Source organism: Plecotus auritus, assembly GCF_963455305.1.
Source record: "Plecotus auritus genome assembly, chromosome: 1".
Classification (NCBI taxonomy): Eukaryota; Metazoa; Chordata; class Mammalia; order Chiroptera; family Vespertilionidae; genus Plecotus; species Plecotus auritus.
In genome coordinates, this window is record NC_137770.1 from 246,565,480 (window position 1) to 246,582,394 (window position 16,915).

The window sequence follows — 16,915 nt, forward strand, 5'->3', positions numbered from 1 at the left end:
CCCCGATGGAGGCCCGGCCCCGGGTCAGCACGCCCGTCCTCTCCCCGATGGAGGCCCGGCCCCGGGTCAGCACGCCCGTCCTCTCCCCGATGGAGGCCCGGCCCCGGGTCAGCACGCCCGTCCTCTCCCCGATGGAGGCCCGGCCCCGGGTCAGCACGCCCGTCCTCTCCCCGATGGAGGCCCGGCCCCGGGTCAGCACGCCCGTCCTCTCCCCGATGGAGGCCCGGCCCCGGGTCAGCACGCCCGTCCTCTCCCCGATGGAGGCCCGGCCCCGGGTCAGCACGCCCGTCCTCTCCCCGATGGAGGCCCGGCCCCGGGTCAGCACGCCCGTCCTCTCCCCGATGGAGGCCCGGCTCCGGGTCAGCACACTGTCCTCTCCCCGATGGAGGCCCGGCTCCGGGTCAGCATGCCCGTCCTCTCCCCGATGGAGGCCCAGCTCCGGGTCAGCACACTGTCCTCTCGTTAATGAATGAGTGCTCGCTCTGATTTGTTTTTGTGTCTGGAGCCTTCGAGAAGGTGGAGAGCCGGTGGTGGCCGGCTCTGGTTTGTCCTCCGCCAGCTCCCAGTCCCCTCACCACATCCAAACCCCACTCACCTTCAAAGGGGGTTCTGCCCTCTCCTCTGACCCTGCAACCCTCATCACAGTGGCTTCACTTCCTGTCCCAGGCTCTGGGCCCCTGGCGCGGGGACGGGGCCTGAAGTGCCTTCAGAGACTGCGGTTCATAAGGAGAAGAAACAGCTTCCAGTTGCTGCAGACGTGTGCAAACATTGCACCCCACCATCTGCTCTGCGGGGTTCCCCAACACTCCTCTGAGATGCATGGAGACGGAAACCGAGGCAGAGCTGTGGACCCTGGCGGACCTGGCCCGAGCCTGGGAGAGGCCATCGTCCAGGCTCTAAAGACCTAGGCATCGCCAGGCGGGTGGCTCAGTGGTTGAGTATCACCCTATGAACCAGGAGGTCACCGTCTGATTCCCAGTCAGGCACAAGCCTGGTTTGTGGGCTCCATCCCCAGTAGGGGGCGTGCAGGAGGCAGCCCGTCAATAATTCTCTCTCACCATTGATATTCCTCTCGCTCTCCCTCCCTCTCCCTTCCTCTCTGAAATCAATAAAAATATATTAAAAAGGAAAAAAGTACCCGGCGTGAGGGCTTGTCCCTGATGGAGGTGGGGGTGGGGGCAGGGGGCAAGGAGGGACATCCATCCAACCACTCATCCACTGCCTTGCACTGAGGGCGCCTGGAGGTTGCGGGGGAGGGGGAAGGAGGAGAAGGGGGAGGGGCAGGAGACAGGCTGGGGAGGAGGGGGGCAGCTCAGGTCGCTGGAACCCTGGACAGGGACGAGTCTGGTGCAGGGACTCCAGGGGCGCCTGAGACCTGCTCCCTGGGGGCTCCGCCTCCCCATGGCCCCCTCCCTCCCCCCCAGGTCACCAGCTTGTCCATCGCGGGGTTCCCAGACCAGGCCCAGTCCTGCTGCCGCTGGGTGGGTCCAGGCCTGGAAGGCTGGGCGGGGGCCAAGTGGGGCGGGGGCCAAGTGGGGCGGGGGCGGGGCTGGCGGGGAGGCCGGGGCCGCCCCTTCCAGCGGGGGCGGGGCGGGGCCGGGCCGGGCTTCGCCTTTAAATGCGTAGGGCCCTGCGCCTGCAGACTGCAAGCCCAGGAGGAGCAGAGGGAGCAGCGCCTCTCCTGTCCTCGAGCCGCGGTCATGCCCCTGCGGTCCCGGCACCCACCCGCCTGAGCCACCGGCGCATGTGGCCGCGCGCCCGTCTCTGGCTCCTCCGCAGGCGCCCGGCGCCCGGCCCCGGCGCGGCCTCCGTGTCCCCGCGGGTCCCCGGCCGGTCCCCCGCGCTGCCGCCCGCCGCCGGCCCCTTCGCCATGCCGGCGCTGGCGCTGCTCCTGGCCGTGCTGGCCGCGCTGGCGCAGGCCCGGGAGCCCCCGGCGGCGCCCTGCCCCGCGCGCTGCGACGTGTCCAGGTGCCCGAGCCCCCGCTGCCCCGGCGGCTACGTGCCCGACCTCTGCAACTGCTGCCTGGTGTGCGCCGCCAGCGAGGGCGAGCCGTGCGGCCGCCCCCTCGACGCGCCGTGCGGGGAGAGCCTGGAGTGCGCGCGCGGCGTGTGTCGCTGCCGCTGGGCGCACGCCGTGTGTGGCACCGACGGGCACACCTACGCCAACGTGTGCGCGCTGCAGGCGGCCAGCCGGCGGGCGCTGCAGCTCTCCGGGTCGCCCGTGCGCCAGCTGCAGAAGGGTGCCTGCCCCTTGGGTAAGTGCGCGGGCTGGGGCAGGCCGGTGGGGGAAGGGACGCGAAGGCTTCTCCTGGGGAAACTGAGGCTCGGCGCCAGGGCGGAGCCTCAAGGTCCGCAACCCCCGCGCACAGCTGGAAGGTGGCAGTCAGCTAGCCGGCCCTCTGGTGGGGAAACTGAGGCCCAGAGGGGTAACCGCCGTCTCCAAGGTCCATTTCCGTGGCTGCGCGACCCTGCTGTGGGGGCGGGGGTGAAAAGGCTCCCTCCTGGCCTCAAGCCCCCAGGCGGGGTGCCTCGAGCAACATTCAGTGTTTTCCTTCCTGTTAGCTACACTTAACATGCGTGTCTGCCAGCTGTGGGGTCTGGGCTGGTGGGGCTCCCCAGCGAGAGGCTGCCCTGGGACTTCTCAGTCCCGTGGAGCCCTAGAGCCTGACCTGGGGCTGGCCCTGGACTGCTGCTGCTTCTTTTATTTTTAAGTCCTCAGCCAAGGATATTTTTCCATTGATTTTCGAAGAGAGGGAAAGACAGAGAAATATCGATGTGAGCGAAACCCATCGATTGCCTGCCACATGCCCGCGCCCCAAGCAGGGCCTGGCCAGGCAGCAGCCTGCACCCGAGGTACGTGCCCTCGGCCGGAATCAAACCGGGGACCCTCCGGTCCAGAGGCCGACACTCTATCCACTAAGCCAAACCGGCCAGGGCCTAGGTTGATTCTTGCCACACGGGTTGCCCCTCGGCATGGAAGAAAGTGCTAGAAAACCCCACTGTCCCCTTATTTGCGTAGGGCCCCGCTGGGGAAGGCAGGCTCCGGCCCTGGGTCAGCAGGGCTTCACCCACCCCGCGTTGGGACCCAAGTTCATGGATCAGGCCCGTGTGGCCTGAGAGGAAGGCGCCGGGGCGCCGCTGCCGGGGTGCTGGGAGCCTTCAGGGTTGGGGGACTTCTCAGCTGAGGGCGCCCTCCAGGCAGCCAGACGGAGAGGCTTCCGGGCGAGGGGGTCCCGTGAACCAGCTCAGGGAGGTGGGCTGTGTGCGAGGACACGTGGGGAGGCCACATAGCTCTGAGCAGCTGGTGCGTAGGGGATGTATGCGTACATGTGTGCACATGTGTGCTGTGCGTGCCCGTGTGTGTGACACCGGGCTGGGCAGGCTGGCAGGGATGGACAACCCGTGGCCACAGCACCGTGCGTAGACTTCACCCTGTAGACCGGCTTCCCGGGCTGGTGTTCTGAGAGTTAGTGTCCGAGGCCCAGGAAGTCTGGAGCGTGAGCACTTGCCTCTGTCAGAGGTTCTGAGAAAGCCTGCAGTAAGAGCGTGCACACACGCGTGCACATGCACACACACACATGTGCACACACACAGGAATGACAACGCCCAACGTTTCCCAAGCTGGCACTTACTGATGCCTAGGGAGTCACTGTGGGGCCCTAAGGGAAGTGAGGGTGATGCGTCAGACTTGGGCTTCCAGGGGTGGGCAAACTTTTTGACTCGAGGGCCACAATGGGTTCTTAAACTGGACCGGAGGGCCGGAACAAAAGCATGGATAGAGTGTTTGTGTGAACTCATATAAATTCAAAGTAAAGGAGCGGAGGGGAGAGCAAGAGAACCGGATAGAACAGCCGGATCCGGCCCGCGGGCCGTAGTTTGCCCACGGCTAGCTTAGACGGTGCCCAGGTCAGGGGGCGAGAGCGTGGTGCCTGGGTGTCTGGAGATGGATGCTGTCAGTTAAGGGGTGACCGCTGACCCTCAGGGGCGGCCTTTCTGCTCTGGGGCTGGGTACTGGCGGGCCCCCCGCAGGCTGCACTGCTGGGTCTGAGAGGTAGAGGACTCTGGCTGGGGCCGGCCCATGCAGCTTGGTTGTGTCCATGGGGGCCCCTCCCGCCCCCCGCCCCCTGCCCCTGAGTGGACACTACTAGATAAGACTCCAGGGCCGGCAGGCAGGCGGGCGCAGGTGGCCCGGGCATTTTGAAAGTCTCACTCTTGACTGGCTGGGTCTGCCTGTGTGAAGTCCCTTCTCTGTGTGCGGCCGCCCTGGGCGGTGACGAGGGCACCTCCGTGAGGCACACCCTGTCTGTGCCCTGGAGAAACGGAGAGCGTGGGAAGACGCACGCAGGGTGGAGAGAGGGGACCGTCCTGATGACCACAGACAGGCCCAGAGGTGGCTCAGCGGGGCCATCCGGCAGGGGCCTCCCGGGGTGCCTCTCACTCAGTCACGGCCTCCGACCAGCTCCTTGGCCGCAGCTGCCTCGTCTGTGGCGAGGGTGAGGGCAGCACGTGCGGGGGAACGCCCGCATCAGCAGGCCGCTAGTTACTTCACGCGCTCGTGGTACCCTTACAGCCGCTGCGCCCACCAGCTCTTTCCTCCGCAGAGTCAGGTGCCTCGTGCCGAGCTGTGGAGGTGTGTGGGCACCCCGATAAAGGGTGGGGGGGCGGAGAGGGACAGCAGCAACGCAGAGGCTGGTGGGGCGGCTGGGGCCGGAGGAGAGGAAGGCGAGGCCTCGCTGCAGGAAGGCGGCTCGCAGGTCTGGGGGCCGACACTCAGTTCCCGCAGGGTCACGCTCGCACCATCGGGCCTGTGAGTCCTCGCTGCGGCCAGGCCTCCGCCGGCGCTGTCCCATTGGCTCTGCGTCTGGCCCTGCGTGCACCACAGACGTGCCCAGGGAGGCAGGGACAGGGCCAGCGCCTCGTCTGAGGTCAGTCGGCCAGGAAGTGCCCGAGCCAGGCCTGGCCTCTAGGCTGACGGGCTTTGAAAGCCACAGTCTCCGGGGCCTCAGGCTTTCCTCTGCAGCTGGGGGGCAGCGGGGTCCCCGAGGCCTGGAGTCAGGGTCAGGCCTGGGTCTGGGGCAGTGTCCCCTCTGCCCTCCGAGGGCCCAGCCAGAATGGGTAAGGCTGTGCCCGTCCTGAGCTTTTACGCACAGAAGCCCTGCCAGCCTCTCCCAGGCCCGGATCCCGACGGTCTCCTCTGAGCTGAGCCGAGCCCTGTGCCTCAGCTGGCCGTGTCCTGGCCGCGAGGGCCCCCTGGGGAGTTTAGGTCAGGGCCTGTCACCTTTGACCCTCCACGTCTCATTACGCAGCTGGCACCCACAGATGCGTCTTTAGCTCAGCCTGGACGTGTTCCCCAGCCGGCATGGCTCCCACTGGCCCTGGCAACGCTGGCCTCCGCGTTCATCCTCACTCCCTCCTCCCTCTGAGGTACACATAACCTTGATATGTCTGCCCTGCCCGTCCTCGGCGGGGTGCCCCCGACAGCTCCCTAACACTTACCCTGACCCACGAGTGCCCGTGCCATCTGGCCCTCCCACCCCGAACGCCTTCTCATCCTCTGTGCTCCAGCCAGACGGGTCTTCCCGCCCCAGGCCCCTTGCACATGCTGGGCCCGCTGCCCCAAATCCTGTTCCCTCACCTACACAGCCCACCAGCCCTGAGCTGCCTTCCCTGACCACCTTGCCGAGGGAGCCCCCTTTCTTAGCCTCAGGAGCGCACCCTGGGGTCCCCCCTAGACCCTCACACCGCCTTTAGACCCGAGGCTTTCTGTCCATCTGCACCAGGCTCCGAGCCTCACCGGGCGGGGTTCCCTGGTAGGCGGGGCCCAGAGCCTGGCGCACAGTAGGTGCTGTGAGTCACCACATGGTGGGTGAATCTCCTACGACCCTCTCTGTCCTTGGGTGCCCCCCGGGGTGGTGCTCACCACCGCCCTGGGAGGCAGTGCGGCTACGTGATGTGCGCACAGACCTCTCTAATGGGACCGTGAACTCAGAGATGAGGGGTCCGGAGGGCCTCTGCCCTGCTGCAGACAGCAGGCCTCTGAGCGCAGGGAATTCAGAATCCGGAGCCCCAGGCTGCGTACAACGTGGCACCTAATAATCAGCCTTTATTGTGCAACCCGAGCAGGTTCCTGCCGTGGCTCCCAGCGGTGTCTGCTGAAGAGCTTTGCTGGCGTTTGATTTTTAATCCTCTTAGCAAATCAGGCAAGATGACGCCTCCACCCCCCCCCCATGACGCCTCCCCCGGCCCCCCTCCCACGGACAGCAGAGCTGAGCTGCAGCGTCTGGCCCTTGCTGGCCGGCCGGCGCCAAGGCCACTGGGAGCCAGGAGTTCAGCCAGAAGGGAGCCTGAGGCCCAGGGCTGGACAGCTGACTCCAGCCAGAGCTTGGCCTAAAGCACCCTCACCCTCTGCCTCCCACCACATGCCAGCCTGGAGGGCAGCTGGGACCCCAAGGCACCCTAGGGGTCGGCTTCCGCACAAGGAGACTCGGCTCTCCCCTTCCTCCTGAAAGCCCGCCGTCCATGGCTCCCACCGCCCTCAGAACCAGGCCGACTTCTGAGCGGCTGCAGGCGTGGTGCGGCCTGGCCTCGGCCTCCTGCCCACCGGCACCACCACTGGCAGGGCCCCCGGGAATCCCCAGTCCCGACTGTGAGGGACAGGTGAGGACGTGCAGAACCCAGCGAGGGGTAGATCAGGGAGGGCTTCTGGAGGAGGTGGCACCCACCGGCGTGGAGGGGTGGGCACCAAGGGCCTGTGCAGAGGAGCATGGCAGGCAGTGCTGAGCGTAGGTGGACGCAGATCGAGCAGCCACAAGGGCGGCCCATCTTTTGGGCGGGGAGGGGGCCGAGGAAGTTTATGGGTCACAGGCGTGTACAGGGGGTACAGGGACCCAGCCAGTGTCCTGGGTGCGGGAGCTGATGAGGCCTGGTGATAGCTGAGGGGGGTGGGAGGGAGGGGAGGCCCCGGAGGCAGGAGGATGTCAGGACTGATGGGAGTTGGAGGTTGGGGGCAGTGCCGGGGCAGCGGGATAGGGGACCCTGGGAGGAGCTGATTGGAGAGGCAAGATGATGAGTTCTGGTGAGGTTCTGGGGGGGGGGGGGGGTCCCGGCACGGAGGGTGTCCGGGGGGGCTGGGCTCCGTGACGATAGCATGGCCAGCGTGTGGCTCTGTCTGTGGTCAGTGGCCATGCACTGGGTGTGTGTCATCCGGAGGGTACGGCTCATCACCTCGCCAGCCTGGGGGACTCTCCGTGACCCGTGCCGCCCCTGCAGCCCCACCCCATCCACCCCGCCCAAAGCCAGGCCCCTGTCCTTGCCTCCAAGTTCATGTGTGAGGGGCCTGGGGGAGCCCCCAGCCTCTTGGGGATGGACAGAGCTGCCCGCCACGGCCACACGGAGCATCAGGCAGGTGAGCGGGAGCCGGAGTGTGCCCACCCGCCCTTCCGTACGCTCGTCCCCCGTGGCTCGCCGTGGGCAGGGCCAGCGCTGGACCCAGTGCGCAGGGATGGGTCCCAGCTCCGCCGCTTCCCAAGGCAACACCCTGCCCGTGCCCTGAGCTCTCTCACCTCGGTTTCCTCATCTGGGAAATGGCGAGAGCGGTGGTCTCTGTAAGTGGCTGGTTGGACAGTGAGTGAGGTCAGCAGGGAAGAGTGCTTTGCGTGGTGTGAAGGCTCATCGGCGTCAGTGGACCGAACCTAAATGTTGACAGATGGCGGTTCTGGCGTCCACGGGGTCTGTGAGCGTGAGGAGAGGGGGTCAGGCATGGAAGGAGCCAGACGTGTTTGCGGGGCCGGGGCTGCCATGTGCTCGAGCGTGTTCCACGGGCCTCACCCAGGGAGTCAGGCAGGGAGGGCTTCCCGCAGGAAGAGGGTCGGGCGGACCCTCCCGGGCTTCGGTGGCTCGGGGGACCCTGTGGTGTCCTGGAGTCCTCCCTGGTCTGCAGGGCGGGCGGGCCGATGAACCTGGATAAGCACAGACAGGCTGGTGGCAGGGCCGCCGCCTCCGCGGGGTTGGCTGCAGCCCCGAAGGAATTCAGAGCCCGAGGATCCAGGCTGGCCCCACGCCCAGGACAGCGGGGTGAGCTCCCTGGGGCCCAGCAATCAGTCACATTGGCCGAGGACTCGCGCGGAGAGGGGGGCAGAGCCTGGGGCAGAGGGCAGGGGCCTGGCTGTGGGCCTCGGGCGGGCCTCCCGTCTCCTGACCTCGCTGAGCCTTTTCCTCGCCTGAAGAGGACTAAGGACTCCTGCCTGGCAGAAACGCTGGGAGAAGTCACTGCCATCATCAAGGCCCAGGCCCAGCGTGGTGGGCGTGGCCCGGACGGGGGGGGGGGGGGGCGGGGAGGGGTCTGGCTGCAGCCCCGCCCTGGGTTCTGGGACAGGAACCTGGGGGCCCCCTCCGGAGCTGCAGCTGTGTGGGATCTGAGCCACTGTCCTTGGCGGGGGAGAAGGCTCACTGGGGACAGGGACGTTTGCAGAAGAAAAAAACACAGGGACTGTCTGGGAACTAACTAGCCCCCCCCCAGGAGGCAGCTCCTGGGGCTCCACAGCTGCCTTTCCTGGGGCGGGGCCTGGGAGTGGGTGCTGGGGCCTTGGAGGGGCCTGGGCCGCTGGCCTGTCCCTGGAGAACACCTGTGCACCCCCCGCTCCTTCACCGTCACTCGTTCTCTTGCTGCTCGCTGCTCACGGCTGTGGGTCGGGGCGCCCAGGCCGCGGGGCACAGACTCAGAGGAGAGAGGGGGTCCCTGAGCTGCTGAGTCAGGGCAGGCTCCCCGGAGGAGGTGTGTTGTCCTGGGCCTGGGGGGCTGAGGGGAAGAGGGGAGGGCAAAGGCAGGGGACCCATGGAGCATGAGTGCCCAGGGCGGCAGAGGGGACAGCGCGGAGTGGCGGGAGGCGCGGCGGCTGCTCCGAATGGGGCCTGGACACAGGTGCGTGGGGCGCTGCCCGCAGGCACCGTCGGCTCCACGGGCCGTGGTCGGTACTGCGGACAGAGGGGACAGCCCGGGGCCTCCTGGTCAGCCCCTGCGGCCTCTGCGGGCCCGGACACAGCTGGCCACGGGGTGACAGGGGAGCCTCTGGTCACCGGGAACAGGGCAGGGACCTCGGCTGGCCCCTCGTGCTGGCGGCCAGCGTGCACTGTCAGGGCGGCTGGGACCTCATCAGGGATGGTCCGGAGCCGGCAGTGCCCAGCCTGTGCTGCAGGGTGAAGTGGGCCTGCGGGCTGCCTGCCCTCCGTCCCCCCTTCGGGCCCGTGGCCATCCTGACGTCCGTGCAGCCCCGAGCCCCCCCGGAAGCGGCCAGGCGGGGACAGGCAGGTGGAGTCCGAGCCGGCTCTCGCTCCCTCCCGGCTGCCCTTCCTCCCCCGGGAGGCACCTCAGGACACGGCCCGGTGGTTTTTCTGTCAAGTTCCTCCAGACTGCACCGCCCCAGGCCTGGGGATTAGTTTATTTTTGAGGGAAGAAATGCTAACAGCTGAATCTGCTGGAGAGGGCTGTGGACTTCAGAACGCTGGCTCGAGCGCAGGGTGGGGGCGGGGTTGTCCAGACCCCCAAATAAACAAGCAGTCTGTTCCCAGCCAGCCGCGGGCCCACGGTTTTCATGTGGAAAGGGGCGGTGGGAACCCGGCCCTCCCTTCCCACTGATTCACGGGGTGACTCATCCCTGGGGGAGGAGGACCAGGAACCAGGCCCCGCCCCTCCCAATACTCCCCCCACCATCGGCTTAAAGGGACAGGGCCTGGCAGAGTCCCTGTCACCAAGCGGCTGACCGGGGCGCCCCGAAGAGGTGCTCCAGGTCCTGGGGTCTGGGAGGGCTCAGGCGCCGAGGTCCCCACCCCGCTCCCAGCAATCTCCACTGCCAGCCTCAGTTTCCCGGGATGTGAAGTGGGCCACGCTGCTGCTCTCGCAGGCTGGTCCTGCAAGGCCTGCGTAGTGGGCTGACGGTGGTTCTTGTGGTGGTGTTTGCAGCCCTACTGTGTGCTGGGCCAGCGAGGGTCAAGAGGAACATCCTTGTCCTCCCTTGCCCCTCCCTTCCCTCCCCTCTGCTTCCCTCCCATCCTTCTGAAGTGTTTCCAGAGGCTTCCATGGGCCCTGCCTGTGCTGGTTACTCGCTGGCTGTGGGGAGAACCAGGCTTGTCTCTGTCCAGAAGGAGCTTGTTGGTGACTCCTGGAGCTCCTGCAGGCCCACAGGGCCCGGCCTGCCCGCCCTCTGGGGACAGGGTGCCACAGGGCCAGGCCCTGCCCGCCCGCCGAGGACAGGGTGCCACAGGGCCCGGCCTGCCCGCCTGCTGGGGACAGGGCGCCGCAGGGCCAGCCTGCCCGCCCTCCGGGGACAGGGTGCCACAGGGCCCGGCCTGCCCGCCCTCTGGGGACAGGGTGCCACAGGGCCTGGCCCTGCCCGCCCGCCGAGGACAGGGTGCCACAGGGCCCGGCCTGCCCGCCCTCTGGGGACAGGGTGCCACAGGGCCTGGCCCTGCCCGCCCTCCGGGGACAGGGTGCCACAGGGCCTGGCCCTGCCCGCCCTCCGGGGACAGGGTGCCACAGGGCCTGGCCCTGCCCGCCCTCCGGGGACAGGGTGCCACAGGGCCCGGCCTGCCCGCCCTCTGGGGACAGGGTGCCACAGGGCCTGGCCCTGCCCGCCCGCCGAGGACAGGGTGCCACAGGGCCCGGCCTGCCCGCCTGCTGGGGACAGGGTGCCACAGGGCCAGGCCCTGCCCACCCTCCGGGGACAGGGTGCCACAGGGCCTGGCCCTGCCTGCCTGCTGGGGACAGGGTGCCACAGGGCCAGGCCCTGCCCGCCTGCCGAGGACAGGGTGCCACAGGGCCTGGCCCTGCCCGCCTGCCGGGGACAGGGTGCCACAGGGCCAGGCCCTGCCCGCCCGCCGGGGACAGGGTGCCACAGGGCCTGGCCCTGCCCGCCTGCTGGGGACAGGGTGCCACAGGGCCTGGCCCTGCCCGCCTGCTGGGGACAGGGTGCCACAGGGCCAGGCCCTGCCTGCCCTCCGGGGACAGGGTGCCACAGGGCCTGGCCCTGCCCGCCCGCCGAGGACAGGGTGCCACAGGGCCCGCCTGCCCGCCCTCCGGGGACAGGGTGCCACAGGGCCCGGCCTGCTCTGTTTGCAGGGCCGGGGTTGCAGCCCCGAAGGAATTCAGAGCCGGAGGAACCAGGCTGGCCCCACACCCAGGACAGCGGCCCCAGCCCAGCCCCGGCCTCCGCCAGGCCCTCCTGTCCCCTCCCTACCTGTGCAGAGACACCTGCACGTTTGCCCTGGTGGGTCACTGGGCAAGTCCATGAAAGACAAGCTCGCTCGTGCCCGCCTTCGCCCGGACATCCACGCGCACGACTGTGCTGTGCGGCCCGCGCCTTCTCCTGCGGGCCGCGCAGCGGGCGGTCTCTCTGAGGGCGCGGATACACTGAGCGCCTGTGTGAAGTGCTCTCTGCAGGGACCACGTGGGAGCAACGGCACTGGCCCGAGGCCGCGGGCCGCCTGGTTCTCAGGGCACCGGGTCAGGACCTCAGCCGCCAATACGGCGTGCGGACTCCCTGGACCCGAGGGACCTAGGGTGAGGGGGTGGGTGTGGGGGTGGGGGAGGACAGACGTGCCTAAGGGGCTTCCAGCCCGGGCATTGGAGCCGCTGAGCCCCAGGATCAGGCCACGTGATCGTGTGCCGTTGTTTGATGAGACATTTCGTCGTCGTCTTGTGCTAGTCACACGGGGCCCAGTGCAGAGGCAGCCTCGTCCGTTCCCTTTGTGTGCGCGCGGCTGTGTCTTTGCATGCGCCGTTCCCCTGCCTGTGCTGCTCTGGGCCTGGGCCGGGGGCACCCCCCGGCTTCCCACTGCCCCATCACTGGTCACACTGCTGAGCGGGGCTGGTCGCCGGCCTGTAGCAGTGCAGGGCGCACGGAAGGCACTCAGCGTTAAGCATTGAATACACTGCACACGAGCGCCAGCGCTGGGTGAGGCGTGTGGGAGCCCCACGCGGGACACTCCTGACGGGAGAAGTCTGCAGAGGGCTTTGGGGAGAAGTGGGGTGTGGTCCTTGTAGGTGGGGGCAGAATGGCGGGCGATGGAGCAGAAACGCGGAGCAAGGGGCCCAACCAGTGACACAGTGGGGGGGGGGTGACCCGGCCCCCCCACCAGCACAGCTCAGTGGGCCCGAGCCTCGGGCCGGGATAAGGCAGCCGCGGTGAGCACGGAGAGCTGCAGACCTCGCCAAGCCTCCCACGCCAGCCGGGCTTGGCGTCCTCCAGGGCCCGGGATGGGGATCGCCTGGTGGGGGGCGTCTTGCGGGGGACAGAGCCTGGACAGCAGCGGGTTCAGGGCTGGTTCCCGTCCGCCTGCCTGGAGGCGAGAGCCTGAATCTGGTTCCCAGGCCTCGGGCAGTGGTGAGAGCAGGGCCGTGGGGCAGGCAGCTTCGCCTCCAGCAGTGCCAGGAGGATTCGTGATCCCACGGGGAAACACCCTCGGAGACCTAGGTGGCTGGGAGCACAGAGTCCTGGCCCCGAGGCGGCCCTGTTCCTGGACTGGCCGTTACCAGGGCCTCTGAGCCTCAGACCCGCCCTACCCGGGGCCTGGCCTCCAGGCAGAGGGCTCCTGGGCACCGTGGCCCCTGGCTGCCCACCGTTGGGTCATGGAGGAGCCGGCAGTGGCTGGCAATGCACCCCGCCTCCTAGCCAGGCTCCAGCCACCCAGACAGGCGGCCATTGATTCAGGCCGACCGCAGCGGGCCGGACCCTCTGTGGCCAGTGCCCGCGGCTGCTGGAGGCAGACATCGAGGGATGGGGGTGTGGACATCGAGGGATGGGGGGTGGACATCGAGGGATGGGGGGTGGGCCCTCCTCGCCACCCCGGGCCCCAGGCCAGCTCTTCTCCAGGCTCTGCGTCCCAGATCAGACTAAACGGGCAGTGGGGCCTCGGGGACACTGGGTGGGGCAGGCAGGGGACCCTGAGGAAGGAGCCTGGTTCCCCTCTCTCTAGATGTGCGCCGTCCCTTCTCGGAGCCTCCATGTCCCCACTTGGAACACGGGGGCCGTCCCTGGCTGTCCCTGAGCGGTTGGGACAGGAGTCGGGATGTGGGGAGGGGCCGCGTAATGGCACCACTGCAGGCTGTGCCTGCTCCCTGCTGCGCCCACATTGCCCCTCGCTGTCCTCTGCCCCCCGGCGCTCGGTCGCTCCCAGAGGTCATCAGGGCTGATGCCAGGCTGGGCCCTGCGGGCCAGGCCCACTTTGCTCACCATCCGGGTGGCAGGGCGTGTGGCATGCCCCTCCCCCCGCCCCGGGAGGCAGGAGCATCCCTCAGCGCTAGTTCCGTTCCCACCCGGTCCCACAGGTGGGGGAGGGGTCTTCAAGCTCATCTTCAGACCAGGAGAGGGTAAGTGATTTGCCGGAAGCCACACAGCGGAACGTGGCGCCGCCTGGCCGAGCCGGGTGTGTGGAGCTCAATGCCCAGTGCTCGTTCCGGGCCAGGACCACCGAGAGCAGCGCTGGGCCGCTCGGGTTCCAGAGGGCGCCGGTCCTGGCAGACCTGGGGCTGTGGGCACATGGCTGAGCCGGGGGATGAGGGCCCGGGCCTGGGCCTCCAGTGGTGGGCCCAGCAGGCAGCAACCCTGCTCTGCGGAGGGCAGCAGCAATCTGAGCCGGGAAGGATCCAGAGAGTTTGTGAACCTCCTGGCAAGTCCGGCTGCTGTGCGGCCAGGTGAACTGCAGATGGAGGCCAGGAGGGACCCACAGTGGGGTGGCCAGGGACAGCTCTGGAGGGAGGACCCTAATCCAGTCAGGCTCTGGTGACGGGACAACGCCGGCAAAGGGAGGGATGGTGTCCTTGGGCCAGGGCATTGCTGTATATGACAGAGCAGTGGCCCCACGGGGACCCGCCCAGACCCAGCCTGAGTGGCACATCATGGCTGTGCAGCCCAGAGCAAGTGTCCTAACCTCTCTGAGCCTCTTGGTGGGCCTGGCAGCACCTAGGGAGGTGATGTGAGGAAGCTCAGCATGAACAATTCCTGGGGCGAGCGAGTCCCCTTCCCAATGTCTGGGTGTCACTGCGCTGCTGAGTGTCCCTAAAGGGCTCTGGACGCGTTGGGGGGGTCTCCGGGGGAGCTCCCCCCTCCCGCACCGGGGCAGGCTCTGGGCGGTGGGTGGGACTCACTAACGCACCGTGTTCTTCCTGCCAGTGTAGGTCTCCACCAGCTGACCAGCCCGCGGTACAAGTTCAACTTCATCGCCGACGTGGTGGAGCAGATCGCGCCGGCCGTGGTCCACATCGAGCTCTTCCTGAGGTGTGTGAAACCCACCCCCACCCCCGCCCCCGCCCCCATCCCCGCCCCCACCCCCATCCCCGCCCCCACCCGCCCCCCCTTCTGGGTCCCAAGCTAGGCTCCTGGGGGCAGTAGCAGCCTGAGTGGCTTGGGGTCAGGCGGACCTCACCCCGACTCCTGGCTGCCGTGCGCCCTTGGGAGGGACGTCCCCTGGGACTCTGGTCCCCTCTCCCGGGGAAACGGACAGCACCCTCACACTTCGCAGAGCTGCAGGCGCCAGGCCGGGGCACAGTGGGCGGGGCTGCGGTCCATTCATTCACGCGGACAGTTTTCTTAAGCAGCTGCTGCGGGTTTATCTCAGAGAAGCCGTTAGTAAAGCCTGCACTCCAGGCCAGGGGTCCTCCAACTTTTTAAACAGGGGGCCAGTTCACTGTCCCTCAGACCGTGGGAGGGCCGGACTATAGTTTTTAAAAAAAAACTATGAACAAATTCCTATGCGCACTGCGGGCCCGGGACGCGTCGGCTGCTAAGCAGGACAGGCAGCGGCACCCGGCGGGCCGGATCAATGTCCTCGGCGGGCCGCAGTTTGAGGACCCCTGCCTAGGCCCTAGAGCAGCCGTGGGCAAACTACGTCCCGCGGGCCGGATCCGGCTGTTCTATCCGGTTCTCTTGCTCTCCCCTCCGCTCCTTTACTTTGAATTTATATTAGTTCACACAAACACTCCATCCATGCTTTTGTTCCGGCCCTCCGGTCCAGTTTAAGAACCCATTGTGGCCCTCGAGTCAAAAAGTTTGCCCACCCCTGCCTAGGTCCTAGAGAGTGGATCCCCACAACCCCCGGCCCCGGCACAGGGACCAGCTCGCGGGGGCGCCAGGCTTGCCCAGTGGGAGGCCTGGTCCCTGGGGGTCACTGCCCATCTCGGGGCCAGCGGGCAAAGGCAGGAGCCCAGCGCCGTGGGAAGAGTGCAGGCCCTCCTGTGGCTGCGCTTCCTGCCCCTCTCAGCCCTGTGCGCCCTCCCCGATGAGCACAGGCACCCTGCCGACACCCCCAGAGCCAGGCCCCGGCCACCCCTCCCTGCCTGCACCCAGGGCCCTTCCGCTCTCGCCCACGCATCTTCCCACGACCCAGAGGTAGGCAGTCCCGCCCCGTTTCCTGCTGTGGGAGCAGAGCGCGGACACCCCCGGGCTCCGAGCTGCTGGTGCCCAGGCCGCTGTGATCAGGTTCCGGCCCTCGGGCTGGCCCGGCCCTCGGCAGCACTCTGACCCCTCACTGCCCTCTCCGCGGGCCCCGGGCCCTGAGACGCGTCATTGAGGCAATGACCACTGGACGCGCTAAGTGGCACTTGCGCCAAGGGCCGGGCCCTGGAGGTGGCTTGGGCTGGGGCCCCAGGCGCGGAGCCAGCGAGGGGCTGACTGCAGCCCAGCCCGACGGCAGCGAGGGTTCCTCGTCAGCCTCAGAGGCCGTTGGCCAGGGAGTGGATGGGGAGGTCCAGGCGGACGAGATCCCAGGCGCAGACGAGATGACCGCCCCGCGGGGGCGGCCTGCCCTGTGACCTTGCCCCTGGGCTGCCTCGAGCCCCTGCCGCACAGCCGCCGAGTCCCGTCCACACAGCGCGCCCTGGGGCTGGTGCACACAGGCTGTTTCACTGAGAGAGCCGGGACCCAGGGTGCCAGCTCTGCCCTCTGCCTACCTGACCCAGGCCAGCGGTTCATGTGCCTGGGCCTCAGTTTCCCCACCTGTGAATGGGAGACCTCTCACCCTTGTAGGGCACCTCCCAGGAGCATTAAATGCCTCCATCCCTGGCTCCGCGGGGATGTGTGCCAACACAGCTTGGTCCTGGGTCCCTTCCATCCCAGACACTCACGCCCCTGAGAGGTCCCCGCCGGCTTTAAGGGGCGCACTTCTCACTCGTTTCTGCCACGCTCCTCCTGTACCGGGGACCTCTCCCCCATGCTGCTCCAGGGAAGCCAGAGGGGGCCGCCTGGAGGAGTCCTGAGCTTCGCCCCCGCGTGGCCCCCCTCCTGTCCCGGGTGGGGCTGTGACCCCCACTCAGAGGGCTCTGGGGAGGCCGGCCACTGTCACCCACCCATGAACACTGACCTCGGACCCCACACCAGCTGCACTGCCTGCTCCATCCCACACTATGAGGCTCTCACTGCGGCAAGCTTATCGCCTTGGTCTCTGAGCCCCCCACCGCCCCTCCACGTCCCCCGGGTCCCTGGAAGGGGGCGAGGCTGTGGAAATCAGAGCGGAGCCTGCCGCCGCCTGTGGGGCTTCTGGGCCGGGGGGCGGGGGCGGGGGCCAGAGGCAGCGGGAGCAGGTCCCCTCCTCAGTGTGTACCCTGCTCTGCGGTCAGAGGTCAGGCACCTGGCACTCCCGGGGTCCCCGCTGTGACCGTCCCAGGGGCTGGCACCTTGGTGCTTCTTCGCTTGGCCCCTAGCAGCCCTGCCTGACGGACCATCTGCCTCCAGGCGCTGCAGGCCCCAGGCCCACCGCTGAGCAGAACAGTGGTTACCCCGACTCCTGGGTGGGGGACCGGGGCTCAGAGAGGGTCAGCAACCCGCCCTCCGGCAGGGAGTGGGGCCTGGGCTGGAGGCTAGGATCCTGGTCTGTCTGGCGTGCGCCTGCCGTCATCAAGGTCTAACACTAGACCTCATGTCTCAGC

At 68.1% G+C, this 16,915-nt stretch overlaps 1 protein-coding gene across 1 annotated transcript in view; it reads left to right on the forward strand.

The window, feature by feature from the left end:
• The first annotated feature begins 1,651 nt into the window (after positions 1-1,651).
• The window catches only part of HTRA3 (HtrA serine peptidase 3), a 30,322-nt gene continuing 15,058 nt past the window's right edge, over positions 1,652-16,915 (forward strand). Inside the window, exons 1-2 of the mRNA XM_080649652.1 lie at positions 1,652-2,255; positions 14,171-14,270. Coding sequence (XP_080505778.1) covers positions 1,745-2,255; positions 14,171-14,270 — 611 coding nt within the window. The 5' untranslated portion in view covers positions 1,652-1,744. The remainder of the gene's footprint in view (positions 2,256-14,170; positions 14,271-16,915) is intronic.